The sequence below is a fragment of the Rosa chinensis genome, chromosome 5, assembly GCF_002994745.2.
Source record: "Rosa chinensis cultivar Old Blush chromosome 5, RchiOBHm-V2, whole genome shotgun sequence".
Taxonomy (NCBI): domain Eukaryota; kingdom Viridiplantae; phylum Streptophyta; class Magnoliopsida; order Rosales; family Rosaceae; genus Rosa; species Rosa chinensis.
The window spans coordinates 32,429,572-32,447,015 of record NC_037092.1 but is presented as its reverse complement, the minus strand read 5'-3'; the positions used below and the strand labels follow the sequence as shown (position 1 = coordinate 32,447,015).

At 40.2% G+C, this 17,444-nt stretch overlaps 1 protein-coding gene across 1 annotated transcript; it reads left to right on the top strand.

The window, feature by feature from the left end:
- The first annotated feature begins 6,970 nt into the window (after positions 1-6,970).
- Positions 6,971-14,051, top strand: LOC112166203 (rab GTPase-activating protein 22). The gene is made up of 11 exons (XM_024302977.2): positions 6,971-7,435; positions 8,737-8,832; positions 9,285-9,388; positions 9,892-10,160; positions 10,435-10,557; positions 10,734-10,822; positions 11,225-11,330; positions 11,733-11,830; positions 12,542-12,805; positions 13,446-13,529; positions 13,685-14,051. Exons 1-11 carry the CDS (start codon positions 7,346-7,348, stop codon positions 13,697-13,699), a joined length of 1,338 nt encoding a protein of 445 aa, XP_024158745.1. The 5' UTR covers positions 6,971-7,345; the 3' UTR covers positions 13,700-14,051.
- Positions 14,052-17,444: the final 3,393 nt, after the last annotated feature.

Sequence of the window (17,444 nt, the reverse complement as noted above, 5' to 3'; positions counted from 1 at the left end):
AAAGTTGCCAAATTGGGTATATATATAAATGGAAAGTTGCTAGAAATAGGGTTTCCATTTTAGGGCAGCCGACCTCTCTCTCTCCTCTATCTCTCCCGAGCTCAGAAAAACAGAGCAACCTTCGCTGGCCGATATCTCGCGGCACCGGCCACCTCGCGAAGCCAGATGACGTCCCTCGTGCTCTCCTCGACCTTGCGCAGCTGCTAGTGCCAGCCTGTAGCGGCAACGGTAACCACGTTTCCATTTCAGGCCAAACCGAGTTTTCTCCTATCTCCGGCCACTAAAACTCGAGTTTCCTGGCTTGTTGAACTCGCCTCAACCTCCTGATCAAGCTCCAAGAAGGACAGCAACTGAAGTGAAGGTTTTCTCGTTCGTCGGAGCTCTCGCCGGTTTCTGGAAAATTTCCGGCCAAACCGGACTGTTTGAGGTATTTTCGATCACTTGCGTTCATTTTCTGACTTCGAGCTAGTTATGAAAGTTGCTCAGAATGATTAAACGAAGAGGAAAAGCTCGGCCCCGACACCATAGGCGGTGCTCGGCGGCGGCTCTGCCTCTAATTCCGGCCACTTCAAGCCACATCAAGGGCATTTTCTGCCCATTTTTGTGTTCTACATGTCAATACGATCATTTCAACATGCAACACTTAAATTTTGGATATCGTATGATTTAGTTATGAATTTTACGATTTCGATCATTCGGTTTGTGATCCTTGAGGATCAGGCCGTCCGATCGACTTGTAGTTCTGTTATGAAGATCGTAGGACTGTCCCGATGACCCTGTGTTGTCACGGGTGAAAATCTGACCGTTGGATCTTCGTATAAGTGCATTTCTTGAATTGTGCATTAAGTTAAATATTGTTTTGACTAGGTGTTTTGACGGATTTGTTAGCGGACGATTGTGAATCGTATTTTGAGTTGTAAGAAGACGCAGCGGGAGTTTGGAGGTGAGTAAATCTCACGTGGTTCATTTACGAACCGAATTTCATTATTTACATTTAATTGCTCTGTGTGAAAAATGGTTTTTGAGAAAATGAGTTTAAAAAGTATATAATAAATGAATTTCTTGGTTTTTATTCCGTGTGAACTATAGTTGGTATTAATGGTCATTCCTGAGTGGATGATTACGTATATATATATATATCTATGTGATTTTATATGATATGGTGTGACATTGAGGTGTGAAAGTGTGATAACTTGGGTTATGATATGTCATTGGTTTGAGATTTGCCATGATATATTATGTTAATTGACATTGAATGAAAGAATAATGATGGTGATGTTTTAGAATTACAATTTATATGGTATTTGGCTATTGGATTGTGAGAACGCGTATGTGAGAATAGTTATAACATTTGAGTCTGAGGGACCTTTAAATGTTCGATCAATGGATCATAGGCTACTGTGGGGAATGTGTGATTATATCGTAAAGGTGAACCTAGGCCAAGGTGACACGTTACGATTAAGCTAGAGCTCTAGTTTGTCAGCCATTGTGTGACATGAAAGCAGCGAGTTGGATTACTCGTGATCATGAACACGGGTTGGAGAGTTTGTGAGCCATTGTGTGACATGAAAGCAGCGAGTTGGATTACTCGTGATCATGAACACGTGTTGGAGAGTTTGTCTGCCATTATGTGACATGAAAGCAGCGAGTTGGGTTACTCGTGATTATGGACACGGGTTGGAGGTTATGAGGTGTCAAGTGGAGAGACTTTATTTGAAATGGTTTTGAGTTTGTTAATGAATGTTTGATTTGTGTTGAAATGTTGTGATTAAGTTGTGTTTTTGTGATTTATTAAATCAATCGTTCATTTCTTATTTACTCACGAGCTTTGCAAAAAACTTACCGGGTTTTGTGTTGTTGCAATCCCGGTACACTATTCAAACGGTGTAGCGGATAATCCTGCAGGTCAGGATAAGCAGAGTGGAGAGCGAGCTGAGTAGGGTAGCAGGGTTGAGACCAGCACTTGGTCTATTTTGGTGTGTCTTATAGACTTCTTTTGAGCGTAACATTTTATCAGTTGGTATTGTAATAATTGACTCGAGAGATAGTTGCTATGAGGTTTGTGTGATGTTGGTTTATGAAAAAAAATTCAGGACGTTATTTGTATTGGTTATTATTCATGTTTCGGATTTGAATTTGTTATTCAAAATTCGGGGCGTGACATCATAGGTCGCCGGAAATGTTTATTGCCCCCCAAATAAACCTCTATTGCTCCCAATAAACACCCTCCCCCCCAAAATTAAACTTTTGATCACCGAAATGAGAACTAATCTCCCTAAATTTAGACAAATAAACTTTGATCAAAGAAAAAAAAAGGAGATTATATCAATTCAAAGCGTTTATTGCCCTCCCCCTTCCCCAATAGACCTCTATTGCCCCAATATAACTTTTTTTTTTCCTTCATTTTTCTTTCCTTTTGGGTCTTCTACCCCCAATTTACCTGTTAATGCTCCGCCGCCAGCTCTGGGTCTAATTGAGCGCCTATGCGGACTGTCCGCTCGGGGTGCTCGTCCGAGATGCTGACAACCCTCAATGATGTTTCTGGGTTGACAGTCTCCTTCCTTACGTACTTCTTTTCGTCTTCCCTGGGGTCCTCAAAAATGTTCAGTGGCGGTGCCTGACTGCCTACCGCTAGGATCTCATGGTGGCGGATTGATTGTGCTATAGTAGTAGAATAACACTCACGTGCCAACTGTTGACTTCCCTTGACACAGCCTGTGCCGTTGGGTGTGGGGAATTTCATGAGCAGCATGTATCCGGCGATGATGCACTTGAGTTTGTTGAGCGCTGGCCGACCAATGATGGCGTTATATGAGCTGAAACAATCGACAATTATGAACTCCGTATGTATTTCGGCCATACATGGACTAGTACCGATAACTAGCTGCATATAGTCAGAACCCAGAGGTTGCGTGACGTCACCGGAGAAGCTGAGCAATGGTTCATGATCTTGGAGCAATTTTCTGTTCCGCTTAAGGTCGTTGTAACAACCACTGAATATAACTTTGACAGCGGAGCCGCTATCAACCAGGATTCTTCCCACCGACATTTTGCCAAGAATAGCGTCGATCAAGAAAGGATCGTCATGGGGCAGATGTACTCCGCGTTCCTCCTCCTCTGAGAAGGTAATAGGCTCCCAACCAGACTTTGGGAGTTTGGCGGATCTTTCGTAGCGGATGTTGCAGACTTCCTTTGGGTGATTAGCTCGCGCATAACGCTTTCTAGCTCTGTGAGACATGTTGGTGATTGGAGCACCTCCATCAATTGTGTTGATGCGGCCCATGGGCTCAATGTCGGCGATCACAGGTGGCGGTTGGCGCACCTTGAATTGCTCCAGCTTGCCATCACGGTACAAGGTCTCAATGGCTGTTTTGAGGGCGTTGCAGCTATTGGTATTATGACCGCTGTCCTCGTGGTATTTGCACCATCTGCCGGTGTTTCTTGGCTTTCCCGTTTTTGGGTATTTTCCCGGGGGCGGCGGTGGGATCTGATCCTTGCACTGATTGTATATTTCTTCATACGAGGCCGTGAGGACTGTAAATACTGCATACCGCTGGGAAGACTCCGTATGTTTGTTGCAGTTGTCCCCATGGGATGGGCTGTTTCCCTTGTAGTGCTGGTCCTTTTGCCGCTTGTTCTGGTACTGGCCCTGCTGCCACTCCCTCTTCGTGTCAGTTGGCGGTGTGGAGGTTTTTTGTTAGCGGTCCCCTGCTGACTGGAGGAGGGTTGTGTCGACTTTGCTAGTGCTGCTGGTGGCGGTGGGGTTTCTCCATATGTGATGAATTCTTCTTAGGCATGAATGACCGCCTCACTCATGAGGTGGTCGTATACCGCATTTGGATGATTGTAGTTGAGGTGATAGAGAAATGGCCCTTTGAGGAGTCCCTGCTTAAAAGCCGCCGAAGCCATTGTTTTATCAAGCTCACGACACTGAGATGCTGCCGCTCGCCACCTTGTGACGAATGCCTTCAGTGTCTCCTCCGTATCCTGCTTGACGTTGAACAGTTGGCTTGTATTGTGGTGCCCGGCTGACAGTAGGATGAACCGAGAAAGGAAAGCGTGCGATAATGTCTGGAATGAGTCAATGGATCCTGGCGGGCATTCGAATAACCAATTCTAGCCTCATTGTCCAACGTTTCGCTGAACAAGTGGCACAGGGTGGCGTCATCGAATCCCTTGTTGTTGGTGACTTTCTTGAAGGTGTCCATATGGACGAAGGGATCAGTCTTACCGCTGTAATGTGACATTTTTGGGGTATTTGCATACGCTGGTCTGACGGCCAGCAAAATTGCAGGGTAAATGGTCCTGGCCTGGACGCGAAAAGTGGATTTGAAGTTGGTGCTGGGGTGCCTGATTCCGCTCGGATTAACCTTTGTTCCAACTGCTGCATCCTTTCCAGTATTTGAGAGGTTGCATCGCCGGCGGGGTCTAGCCGGGTATTCTGCTGAACTAATCCTCGCCTGGGAGCGGGTGGGTTTCCCTCTATTCTTGCCCAAGGTCTCGAGCGGTGGGTGTGCAGTGATGATTCTGCCTCCTGTTCCAACATTAGCTGAGGTACAGGGGGTGGTCCTATTCCCGCTAGCTTTGGTGGGTGCAGCGGGACCTGCATATGCATGACTGGTGTTGGTATCAATGCTCCGGTACTAGGTCGGCTGTGCCTGGTGCTTCGTGACTGCTCGCTTCGTGCCGAGTTGGCGGTTGCCTCCAGCATTTTCTTTAGCTCATCAAAGCGGGACACAAGCGTGGCCACTTGCCTTTGGGCCTCGGCCTTTTCCTTGCGTTCTTGCTCATGCTCTCTGTTCACTTTGTGAAGATCCGCCAGTGCCAGCTCATACAGAGAGGCGAGGTCTTGGCCTGGCGGGCGGCTGCTACTTGGGTTTGTCTCACCGCCGGGGTTGACCGGGGTGGTGAATAACGCGCGGTTGATGCCTACCGCTGAGTTGGTAGGTTGGGGGATGGCGGATTGATCTACCTGCTCTTCAGCGTTCCTCCCGCTATCGTTAGTCATGGTGATTGTGGCGGGATGACCTTTTGTTCAAGGCTTCCCACAGACGGCGCCAATGTTAATGCTCAAGTCCGGCGGTAGCCGACTCCTTGTTTAACGCAGGTCCGGTGGGCGGACCGCTACTCCGAGGATTAGATGATTTCCGTTTGCTGCAACACGAGAGACAGGGAGTCAAAGGGAGACCGCATTGGGCGGTCTTCACTTCTCCGATGCCTTAGTCAGTCACTGTATATGGGCAGCATAACAATAAATGAGTAGTAATTGCGTAATTAATGAGGAGAGAGGAGAAAACCTTTTATAGTTGAGGAAGAGGTTGATCTTCTTCTTGTTTCCGATGTGGGACTGATGTGCTTCGATTCCCAGCGTCTGGAGCTTCTGATGCTATCTTGACGCGGCGCGTGGTGGCGCGTCAGCCGTGATCTGGGGGCGGTCCAGGGCTCAAGCGGTAGCCTGCCTGGCCGTGCCTTCGCAGGTCACCCCCTTTGGTGGGAGTCGGTACCTCTGGCGATACAATGAGCGTGGCTCATTATAGCTAATTATGCTCGTTCTGGCACATGTAGGTACATTACCCAAAAAAAAAAGAAAAAAAGAAATTGATTTGGGTGCCCAGAGAAAAACTCTGGGCACCAAATCATCGTTCTCCTCCACCACCGGCGCACCAGATCATCGTTCTCCTCTGCCACCGGCTTGGGTCGAGCACCGAAGGATACGGCAACGTTGATTATGTTGCTTGGTGAGGCTAAGGAGACAACGGAGGCGTCAGGAGGCCATCGGCGACGCATCGTCTGGTCGTTGTTGTCAGCGTGAGGGCGGTTGGGCTGACAAGGCCGAACTTGTACTAGCTGCAACATAATCTGGGCAAGAACTCGACGCCGCACCAGAGGTAGAGATCGGTGAGTGAATCGATGTAGACTAGAGGTGGAGATCGGAGAGTGGATCGACACCAGTTAGATGGAGAGAGAGAGAGAGAGAGAGAGAGAGAGAGAGAGAGAGAGAGAGAGAGAGAGAGAGAGAGAGATGGCAAATGTGGTAGTTTATTAATTTGACTGAGGGTAAAATTATTTTTTTACGTTAAATTGGGTAACAGGAAATAAAAATATGTTGCTGGGATAAGTGTGATAATTTTGGCTCATTTTCGTGCTTTGAGTCAAGGACCCTAAATTTAAATTGGTTGGTCGGACATTACATCTGACGAATTTTAATTTATGAATCAGACATGACATAACCGATTAACTCAATATTTTCTACCTAATATGTTTAAATCTATTATTTCACCCCTAACAAGTAGTAACAACTAAAAGACGCATAAAGTACCACATGCTCCAAAGTATGGTAGAATTTATCCTTGAGGTTAGCCTAAATTTAAGTTCGATTATATGAGAGCTTTGCTCCTTTGCTCCTCTGCAATGTAACTGTTAGAATCATGCTCATGTTTTAAGTAGTTATACTCACTTAAAGGACACCGTGAAGACTGTTTATTAAATGCTTACAAATATGTTAAAGAGTTTCGTCTCTGTTTGTTTCTGATCAAAACAATAAGAGAGGAAGACGTTACTTCTTAATTTCTTATATGATGACTTGGAGTTGGACCAACTCATAATCCACCTAAAGCGACCAAATCCAAGCCATACTAGCTCACCCAAATGCATTGACTTTGACCCATTCCCTCCCTCTCTGTTCTACCTACAAAACCTCTCTACCATTCAAGTCAAGTTTCTGCAATACTAGGCCAAACTAAAACAAGAGCTAAAATCCAATGAAAAATCCAAAAAAAAAACAAAAAAATAGTAAATTTACAGAACAACGGTAAAAAACCAAAGACAATGGAAACCCAAGTAATGGTTAATTGGTTTTGGCTTCCCTCGCCGTACAATTAGAGGTAAAAGAAATGTAGGGTGATTTATGTGTGTAATAAATAGATGACATGAAAAATTTAGACAGTGAAGTAAGTGAAAAATAACGTTAAAACCATAGTAAAAAGTGAAAACCAATCTTTGTGTGGGGTTTTCAGGTGTGGTGCCATGGAGATCGTCGTCGTCTCATTACGACTTTGACAGTGTGTCAAACACCACCATCATCCCCACACCGCCAAAAAAAAAAAAAAAAACACAAAAGAAAACTCAAGAAACACAGAGACAAAGGCAAAAAGGAGGAGGAGTCTTTGTCTTTCTTAGTTGTCTTTGTGGGGTTTCTTTTGGTCAGGCCAACCACCTCATCTGGGTGGTTTAGTTTTTTTTCTTCTGGGTTTTGTTGATCTTGCTCTGGGTGGTGGTTTAGGGCCTCAAAGGGTTTTGGAAAACAAGAAAAAGATAGTAACTTTTGAGGCATTGGATAATTGGAATGTGGGGGAGCTCCGGAACTCCTGCTGATTCTTTCTATGAGGTCCGCCCTGAGTGTACTGATGTACCCAAAACCCGGTTCAAGATCAAGGTGTCTCTTTCTTTCTCTTCTTTAATTTTGTTGTGATTGATATTTAGTAATTCATGAAGCCTCTGTTATTTAATGTTTGGTATTGATGTTAAGGATACCCAGTATCCTACTTTAGATCAGTTTCCAATTTGGGTCCAGGATGTTGCTTAATGCCTCAGATTTGATAGTGGGTTGTGCTAGATTTTTCGATAAAGATCATGGCTTTAGTATTAGTATGGATCACACAGTGATGTGCATTGGGGAATTTCTGTTGAAACCCGATTGTGCTTTTGACATGTTGGTTGATGTTTGATGCACATTGTTGAATTTTGGAAGGACTGATATGATTATTTGGTTGATAAGATTCACAGTTAATTTGCAGAAACATTTAAACCTGTATGTTATATTGATAATTTGGAAGCATTTGAGGGCCAATATTATTACTTGCCTTAAACTCCAGTATTTCACCATCTTTTGTTTGTAAGTTTCTGAAATTTGGGCATTTTATCTCCTTCTCCCTCATATATCGGTTATGTCGGGAATGCTAGTTTTGGAGAATTAGAGTACCAAAAGTACCAAGCCAATTCTGTATCGTGGATCCTGGGGTTTAATGTCAGGCTTTGTGTATGGCATGAGGACTGTGATTATACATTTAGGCTAGCATGGTATTTAATAGTTGGGAAATGAAGTAGTCATCTTTGGTGATTTCAGTCTGATTTATAATCTTCAAATATAGGCAATTTTACTTTTAACCCGCTCCTATGAAACAGTATGCCTAGAGAGTTTTATTTCAAGGCAATGAAGTCGAGTGTAATAATGCTATTGTTGGTGCGAGCTTCTTGCTTCCAGAGCAGATATGTATTTTATGTACACTCATATATAGTGGGAGGATCCTTTTGGGTCTTATTTCTTCTGATTAGCTTACTTGGGGTTGTAGATCTCTAATTCCGGCTCGAAAACACATATCTAATTTTTCTTTATCTTTAAATGTTGTTTCTGAAATTGGTGAGGGCATCAAAGTCAGCAACGATAAGATTTGAAAAGAATCGGCACCAACTCTTAGAACTGGCAGAGTATAACAATTCATTATTGGTATACATACTGGATAGTGTGAGATAGATTGTGTTGGATATCTAATAATTCAATTTCCCAGTTAGGATTTTTCTTGTCAATGGGAGAAGTTTATCTTGATTTTAGTGATGCATTGTGTATGCTATAAAAAGAAATGTATGCAATTGTAACAGCTCCTTTGTCATGATTTGGATTACTATATGCCATTCTGTGTTTCTTCCATTTTCAGCTCCTTTTATTTGCTTATGCAGGCAGGTAAGACTCTAAGTTCAAGGAAATGGCAGGCCGCATTTTCTCCAGAAGGTTATCTGGATATAGGCAAGACTTTGAGTCGAATCCATCGCGGGGTGAGTTTGTTATTATGATTCAATAGTACTACTAAGTATGCTTACTTGTTCATTCTCGGTAGGATTCACATTTGCCAGTGTAGCCGTTGAATTTTTTCTTTTTTCTTTTTTTTTGATAGAAAATTTGACTCACCTGTTTTCTGATTTACTTACTGCCATGTTTAGCCCTTAGCCTGCATATGTATGAAAAGGGATATGTAGAAATCAGGCTAAATTTTTCACTGAGACTGTGCCATTCTTTAGTGATAAGTCAGGTTAACTATTATTCTTTTTTAACAAAAATTTGACACATAATGACATAAATGCTTCCTTTCTGACCTTCCAATTCTTTTCGTCTGGTAGTAGTTTCTCTTTCTCCATTTAGTTGATATATAGATCTTTTATTTCATATGGTTTTCTTAAAAGATATACAATTTAAGAGGCTAATTTTTCCATACTATTTTACCCATCAGGGTATCCATCCATCAATTAGAGGAGAAGTTTGGGAATTTCTACTCGGTTGTTATCACCCGAATAGCACATTTGAAGAAAGAGAGCAGCTCCGGCAGCGTCGAAGGTCTTTGTTGTTATATGCCTGGAGTTACTGAAACTTGTTATATATTTATTTTAAGCTTGTTAAACTTTCCTTGTGGGTGGCACATCAGGAAATGACAAGGAAGGACTAATGAGATAGTTATTTCCAAGTTATAATTACAAATGCTCTGATCCCTTAGCTTTGTGATTGTATGGTATCTTTTTGGAAACAAATTATCAATATCATGAACTTAGGCTATATAATATATAACATACCCAGTTGACTACATTTAGTTGACTGTTTGGGAACATGGAGATGTTTCTAATAAGACAAGGATCCAGAAGATTTGTATACGTTTCCAATTATTGAACTATATGGCAGGCTGATATGGCGGTATGACACCCACAAGGATATCCACACGTTTGGAATCATTCTTAAGGAATCCTATGTGGATAAAATTTTAAGATACAAATTTTGTACTGTTCACCTCTCGAAGAATTGAGTATAATTTGGTATGAATTCTGCTTTGCATGTTTTACTTTCAGGATAGACTATGCTAGGTGGAAGGAAGATTGCCGCCAAATGTTTCCTGTTGTTGGAAGTGGTAGGTTCATCACTGCCCCTGTAATCACTGATGATGGCCAGCCCATTCAGGATCCAATAGTACTTATGCAAATAAATCCAGATAAGGGACAGGCTTTATCTTCACAGGAAAATGGTAAAGCCAATGGTAATACCATGAATCCTGCTAGTGCTATGGAACCAGTGAAGGATAAGAAAATAATCCAGTGGCTGCGTACTTTGCATCAAATAGGTTAGTGAGATGTACATTATTTATATTCTAAGGAACTTTTCTTAATTTCCGTTTCTACAAAATTTACACAAGGTGTTTTTCTTTCATCGCTTTGCTGTTTTCAACATTTCTTCACATACGCTGATAAATGTAACTTGTGGCATTGGTATTACAACTCTTTACATCACCTACGCCCTGTAGGTGACACATACTGATGATACCTGATGAATTAAAGATTTCTCAAAATTATGTTTACAGATTTGGTAAATTGGTTTTCATTGCGTATATATGCCAGGGCTTGACGTAATTCGCACTGACAGGACGCTAGTGTTTTACGAGAAGCAAGAAAACTTATCAAAACTTTGGGATATTCTAGCTGTTTATTCCTGGATAGATACAGATGTCGGCTACTGTCAAGGTTGTTAATTTATGAATCATTAGCTTGCTACTGAATCTCCAGTATCATGATTAGAATGTTGGTTATGTTGATTTTTGGTGCTCGTCCCTACACACTTGGAATTGAAAACAATTTCATTTGATTTTTGCCACAAAATTGTGGTTCTAAATGCTGAATATTATCTCCATGCTGAGCAGGAATGAGTGATCTTTGCTCCCCCATGATTATCCTTCTTGATGATGAAGCAGATGCATTTTGGTGTTTTGAACGTTTGATGCGCAGACTGGTAAAGTTTTGAACTGAATCTCTGGATTTATACATTCATTCTGGTATTATATCAAACCAGTAGCATAGCACCTGGTGATTACCTAACATGCTTTCAGTCAATTTTAAAGTATGACCTGCTCTTTACTTAGTGAGGCACGCGCATATGTGTATAAGTGATTCCACATGCCTTTTCTCCATGCTTGTCTTGGGAAAAGGATCAGCTAGGTTATTGTTTCCTGAAATTACCTGAGGAGATTTGCAATTTTCAATCAATATGTTTGATTGAAAGTAGCTATAACATTTATCTTTCCATTTGAACTTTAAATAGTTTTCCCCTCAACCTGCCAAATTATTTACTGTTTTTTTTGTTTATTAAATTGGATTCCAGTTTCTTATGACGTCTGTTATTTGAAATTTAAAGCGAGGAAATTTCAGATGTACCGATAACTCTGTTGGGGTGGAGGCACAACTAAATAATTTGGCTGCAATCACTCAAGTCATTGATCCGAAACTTCATCAGCACTTAGGTATTGACTGGAAATTGCTTCGCATTTGGTACTATGCTTAACTGTCATAGTTCAGCAGATAAAGCTTATCTCCTTCCTAAGCTAATGTATTACACTAAATGATGAATAATTCATAAGTCTCTGTCACATATCAAAGCGGGGAACTATCATAGGTTGAAAGTGTTAACTTTCTTCATTAGTTCTGGTCATCTGCTGACCATTGATTTTAAAATTTATGCTCCACCAGTATTACTTTATCAGAATTTGATATCAACTCGTGGATATTGATACAACATTTGGAGAGACTGAATCTTTTGCTCACTGGGGAGTTGGTTATTAAAATTGCCTCTTCTTGCGTATTCCATATTTTTCTTGTGCATCTCAAGAATAGATAGTAACAGAAATGCTCAATTTTTATTACAGAGACGCTAGGTGGAGGAGATTATTTATTCGCTTTTCGGATGCTTATGGTTTTGTTTCGTCGGGAATTCTCTTTTTGTGATTCTTTATACCTTTGGGAGGTGAGAACGCATTTCTCTTGTACATTTATGCTATTTTCTCTAAGGAAATGTTAATAGCGCTCCGTTGCTCTCCTCTTCACTTATAGTCTATGGAAATAAAAAATATTAATTTTCAGAGTGCAGAATGATTTTCTAGGAATTCCAAAAGCAGCTGTCTTTCTTTAATGGTCTTTGAATATTTTAATTTTCTGCATTATATGTTGAGGTGCTTTTAGGAAATCCTTGTAACTATTTAGGGAAGCCAGTTTATCGAAACTTCCCTCCACTTCTAGATTTCTTAGATTTTAAATTTCTGCATTATCATTTGTATTGGGCAATCTTTTCCAAGTTGAAGATAACAAAATTAGTACTTCAATTGGCAAGTGCTTAGGAGAAAAGAATTTAGGAATTATCGCAGGCATTTTATATTGAAACCAATAACTTGGGACATAACTGGATCAGGTTGAAGTTTGAATGGAGGCAAGACTTCATTTTAATATTACATTGTTCACGAAAAATAAAAGGAAATACTGTATTTGTCATCATATCACTGTTATATACATAACGTGTAGGTATGTGTGTGCGTGTGTGCGTGTGCGTGTGTGTGTGTGTGTGTGTGTGCATATGGTCTATGCATGATGATGAAACTAGCGTGCATCTGTTTTCCTACATCGTAAGCTTCATTTCTTTTTTTGCTTTAGTAATAATTGGTCTCAATTGAACTTTTAACAGATGATGTGGGCTCTTGAGTATGATCCTGACTTGTATGGTGTGTATGAAGATTCTGATACTGATAATGAAAGGGCTGAGGGATCTGGATCTTCTAAAGGGAAAGCAAAGTCAAAACGTCATTGTGGGAAGTATGAGAGGGAAAATATGAAAGTAAAAGGTTCGGAAGAACCGCTCCCAATATCCATTTTCCTTGTTGCCAGTGTCTTAAAAGATAAGAGCTCAAAACTACTGACAGAAGCTCGGGGTCTCGATGATGTTGTTAAGGTTAGATTATGAGTTGATGATTTGCAATGCTTTAGAAACCTTCAATTTGCTGCTTAATTTGACAATGGCAGTACATAAATTAAGCAGAAATCATAGGGGAAAGCAAGTCACAGCCGGGTGATGAATTAATCATTCACTCACTTATTAAGGACCCATCCTAAATTAGCGATTTGAATGGCATGTCTTAAAGTTGTCTAGAAAAAGAAGAACAAAGAACGTGAGTGAAATGATAGTAAGCAATCCCCATAGCCTTCGGTCCTGGTATCTAAACAAGGAGTCATGGGCTGGGAGGCCTTATAGTTGAATGAAGTTTGATTTGACATCTGAGGAGTGAAAAATAAAACTTGAGCAGTGAGTCAGTTGATCAGCCTTTCTTTAAACTACTTTCCTTGAAATATTGGATATCATCAGCAGTATTTAAAACATGTTTTGGAGCAAAATTAGATGCTATAGTTTTATCTTCAAATGATCAGTATTTGTTTCTAAGCCCTAAACAAGAAATGCCACACAATTTTCTCAAGCACTCAGCAGCAGTCAAGCATTTTTTATGCTTATTGTCCAATAAATGAGTAGAGTTTTCAATTCTGGAGATTAACTTTATCTTATTTACTTTTACCCGTCTGTTGACTCTCTCTCACAGATATTGAATGACATAACTGGAAATTTAGATGCCAAAAAAGCTTGCAGTGGGGCAATGAAACTTCACAAGAAATATCTAAGAAAGGTACTGCATTTTTTTTAGCACTCTTGTATATGGTGTGGCAATACTAACAAATTTCAGGCATGTATTCATCTCTGTATTTGTTATGCGCGGTACGAGCTGATGTGAAAGTCCCTGTTACTATAACTTAAACTGATCATTCTACGTTGGTACTGCAGGCTAAGAAAACATAGCATCAGCGTCCACATTAAATTTTGGCAATTCAAGAAGGAATGTTCCTTGCATTATTTGATTTGATTTGTCAAGAGATAATTATTTTTTCCCAGTCTTGGTTTAGAGTTTACAGAGCTGCAGAGTTGGTCCAACCTCAAAATATTCCCACAAAAGCAAGTGTTGTTAAATTAATCCCAATTATTTGTATATTGATAACATTCTTTATAGGCCTATAGTTTGTTCACCATAAAGAGGGCCTATGTTTTGTATAATCTTATGTTGTATGTAATGATATGAGAGGAGAAAAAGATAATGCTTATTCAATGCTCAAAAGAAAAGAAAATACAAAGCTGAATGTTTGCAAAGTACTCATATTTTGGCTTTTTATGCAAATAATTGATATTTTGTTTTGACTTTTCAAGTGAGAGCTAGGGTTAGGGTTTTCTTCTCCACACTCACCATTCTCATACATTATGCAAAAAATAAATATTGTGTTGCATTAGTCACTTATAGTAAACGGACAAGGTATGAGAAACATTCTTATCCGAAAGCGGTGTATGCTTTGATTCTAAAGAACAAAAATGGTCTGTTGGAGGTATCTCCTAGCAAGGAAGGGAGAGTTGGTCGCCCTCCTGGTAGTTAGGGGAGGCCATGGAGGTTGTGGCTGTTCATAGAGGCTCCCTTTGGAATCATGAATAAATATTGGGGAAGCTCTGTTTAGAGGCTTCCCTGATAGTGTCAAATTACTTTTCTTACTTGAAGCTTTCACTCTAAGGTTGCATTATGTGAGATTAATCTAGGGTCTCTTACTTTAGGTTTTTCTATCATGACTCATTTTTGTCGTAACCCGGTTGTTTGAGGGAGTCATTTTATAATTGTTTGTTCTTTACTATCAAATGATTGACACCCCTTATTTGATTAAAAAAATAAAAAACTCATAACATAAGAAATTACGATACTCACAAAAATTGCAAGAAACTTATGAAATGAGAAATTTGCATCACTAGACCAAATGAGAGTTAAAATTTAGCAATGACTAGTTTATTTTGGGGAAGGAAGAGTTTTCTCTTTTTGTTCATGTCTTTTTAAGCATGTAAAATGAGCAAGGTTGAGCCTATGTAGTGGCCTAAGTACTATTCGGCCCAGGGCAGACTCTAAGTGTTTGATGGGTACGACAGGGCCTAATCTTTTACATATTTGTAAACTCCAGGCTCTGCTCATGGGCTGATAAAGTTAGGGCATGCACAGACTTGTGAAATAATATTAACCTCTATTGAACATAACGTGATTGTTGGAAATATTAAATAAAAAATTAATGATAATAATATGTATCAAATGACAAAGAAAATCAAATTTCAAGTTACTATCTATAGTTTAAATGATTTATTTATATTAAAAATAATATTTGTTTTTAGTATATTTCTTGGACTGGACCTCCCATGTATTTTACTAGGGCTGGCTGCGGCACGGTTGCCGACATTTTTGGGGTCAGCAGAATATCGACCGAAGATATTCGGTTTTGTCAGAATTGAAACCGGTACCGTGCCGGAAGTTTGGTTACTGAAACCTCGGTTTACCGAGGTAAACAGTCGGTATCGGATGATATTTTGGCACACCAATCGTCGGAGGTTGGTGAGGCCCGTGATAGTGGAGGTGAGTCACGGTGGTGACCGGAAGTGGGTGTCAGAGGAGAGAGAAAACAAATCTAGTTCCTCTGTCCTCCATTAGACCAAAACAATTTGGAGTGGCAGAGAAGAGGAGCTGGGATATGAGAGAGAGGGAGAGCAGTGGGCGGAGGAGCAGAGAGAGGGGGAGGCGGAGAAGAGGGTGGGGCGCAGTGGGATGGAGGAGATGACTAGATGAGAGAGAGTAAGACAGAGGAGAAGAGGAGCTGGATTCCACCATGAGGTTTGGGAGATTTGCAACTTGTACTCCTTGACAAGGTTACTTCATGAGTCCTTGTAGTTAATTAGAGAGAATCTAAGATAGAATGGCAGAAGAATAGAAGTCAGAAATGAAGAGAGAGAGAGAGAGTCGTTTCTGGAAGAAGAAGAAGAAGAAGAAGAAGAAGAAGAAGAAGAAGAAGGAAGATCGAATAAGAGAGTAAGGGAGAGAGGAAGTCGTTTCTGGAAGGAATTAAACCATGTTGACGGTCGGTTCGGTAATACCGAACTTATGAAACATGTTGTGCCACTGCCGAGCCGACAATCTCACTTCGGTACGGCACTACCGGTATCGATCCACCGGCTACCGTCTTTGTCAGCGCCGACTCCACCGGTTCGGCTGGTTTCCGGTCGGTTGCGGCAGGTTCGGCAATTTGAGCCACCCCTATATTTTACTAATATGGGCTAGGCTTAGGTCATCCTTGGGCTTCAAAAGTGTATTCCAAACCATATCCTATGTCAAATGGGCATGCTTATCAGCCATGGGCTGAATTTACAGGCCTAGGGAAGGAGGAACTTGAACTTGGTAGCTCAACTTTTAGTATGGAGAAATATGAGAAGCCATTATGGAATCTACTAATGCTACAAAGAAGAAATACTGCGGTTTGCTTTTATATTTATAAAAAAAAAAATTGGAATTTATAAGAAAGATTTTTTTTTTTTTTTTTTTAAACAGTAATAACATGTTTACTTACTTAGAATGAGTATGAGAATAGAGGAATTGATTTTGATATTTGAGTTTTCCTGTGTTTACTAACATATACACGTAGAAGAATGAGTTTAGGTCACGTAAATATCAGGAATCGATTCCTGAATATTCAAAAACTTGATAACCAAAAGGGGAGTAGATATTAGAAATGAATCCATCAGAGTGAAATTTTTCTACCAAAAATATCCTTGGATATGCAAATATATCTATCTCCTCTATTACATAGATTTTTTTTGTTTATCATCATCATCATCATCATTATCATTATTTGTTTTTTTAACATACCAACTACATATACACCATAAAAGAACAATCCATTTATATATGTGACTAGATTTAACTTTTTTTTTTTTTTTTGAACAACTTCAAGACAAGATTGTTGACACAATTTGAAACTGGCGGTTCTTCTTAGGATACACTGACATGTTTCAAGCCGTACACTAGGTAGTTAGACAATTTGAAGATGTCAATTAGGGTACCAACCTCCCAAGTTTCAGCAATTTGATGGTAAAGGCAACCATAAGCAGCACATTGCCCATAACATCAAGACTTGTGATAGTGTTGGCACAAATAGAGACCATTTTCTTAAGCAATTCTTTCGTTCACTCCAACTCTCCAAGAGACAGTAATCGAATGGTTAATAAATTTGGAGTCTGAATTCATTAATAGTTGGGAGCAAATTGAAAAAAAAAGTTATTGACTTTTACTTTGCAACGACTCGTTCATGGACAAATGAATTGAATGTTCACTTTAATTTTACTTTTTTCTGGGAAGCTTTTCCGAACGAGTAAAGTGGTGGCAAATCTGTGTTCCTTTTTATTTTCTTTGTGGTAGGCTATTGGCGATGACACTTGTATCAGTAAAACTATGTCTGGTTTTAACCTACATTTTTATGGAAGGCCTTTGTCGACTGATAATTCGTCGTCATTTGTTTTTGATAAGAGGTTCTTAATGACAATTCATTCTTCTGCAAAAGTGTGTATGGTATTATTTTGTTTTTTATGCGATGCAGTCCTTTTCTTATTTAACTTTGACATTGCTTTGCCATATGTTTTCTCCAACTCGACACGTCAAACATTTTGGAACTTAATTACATTACAAACATTAGAGTTG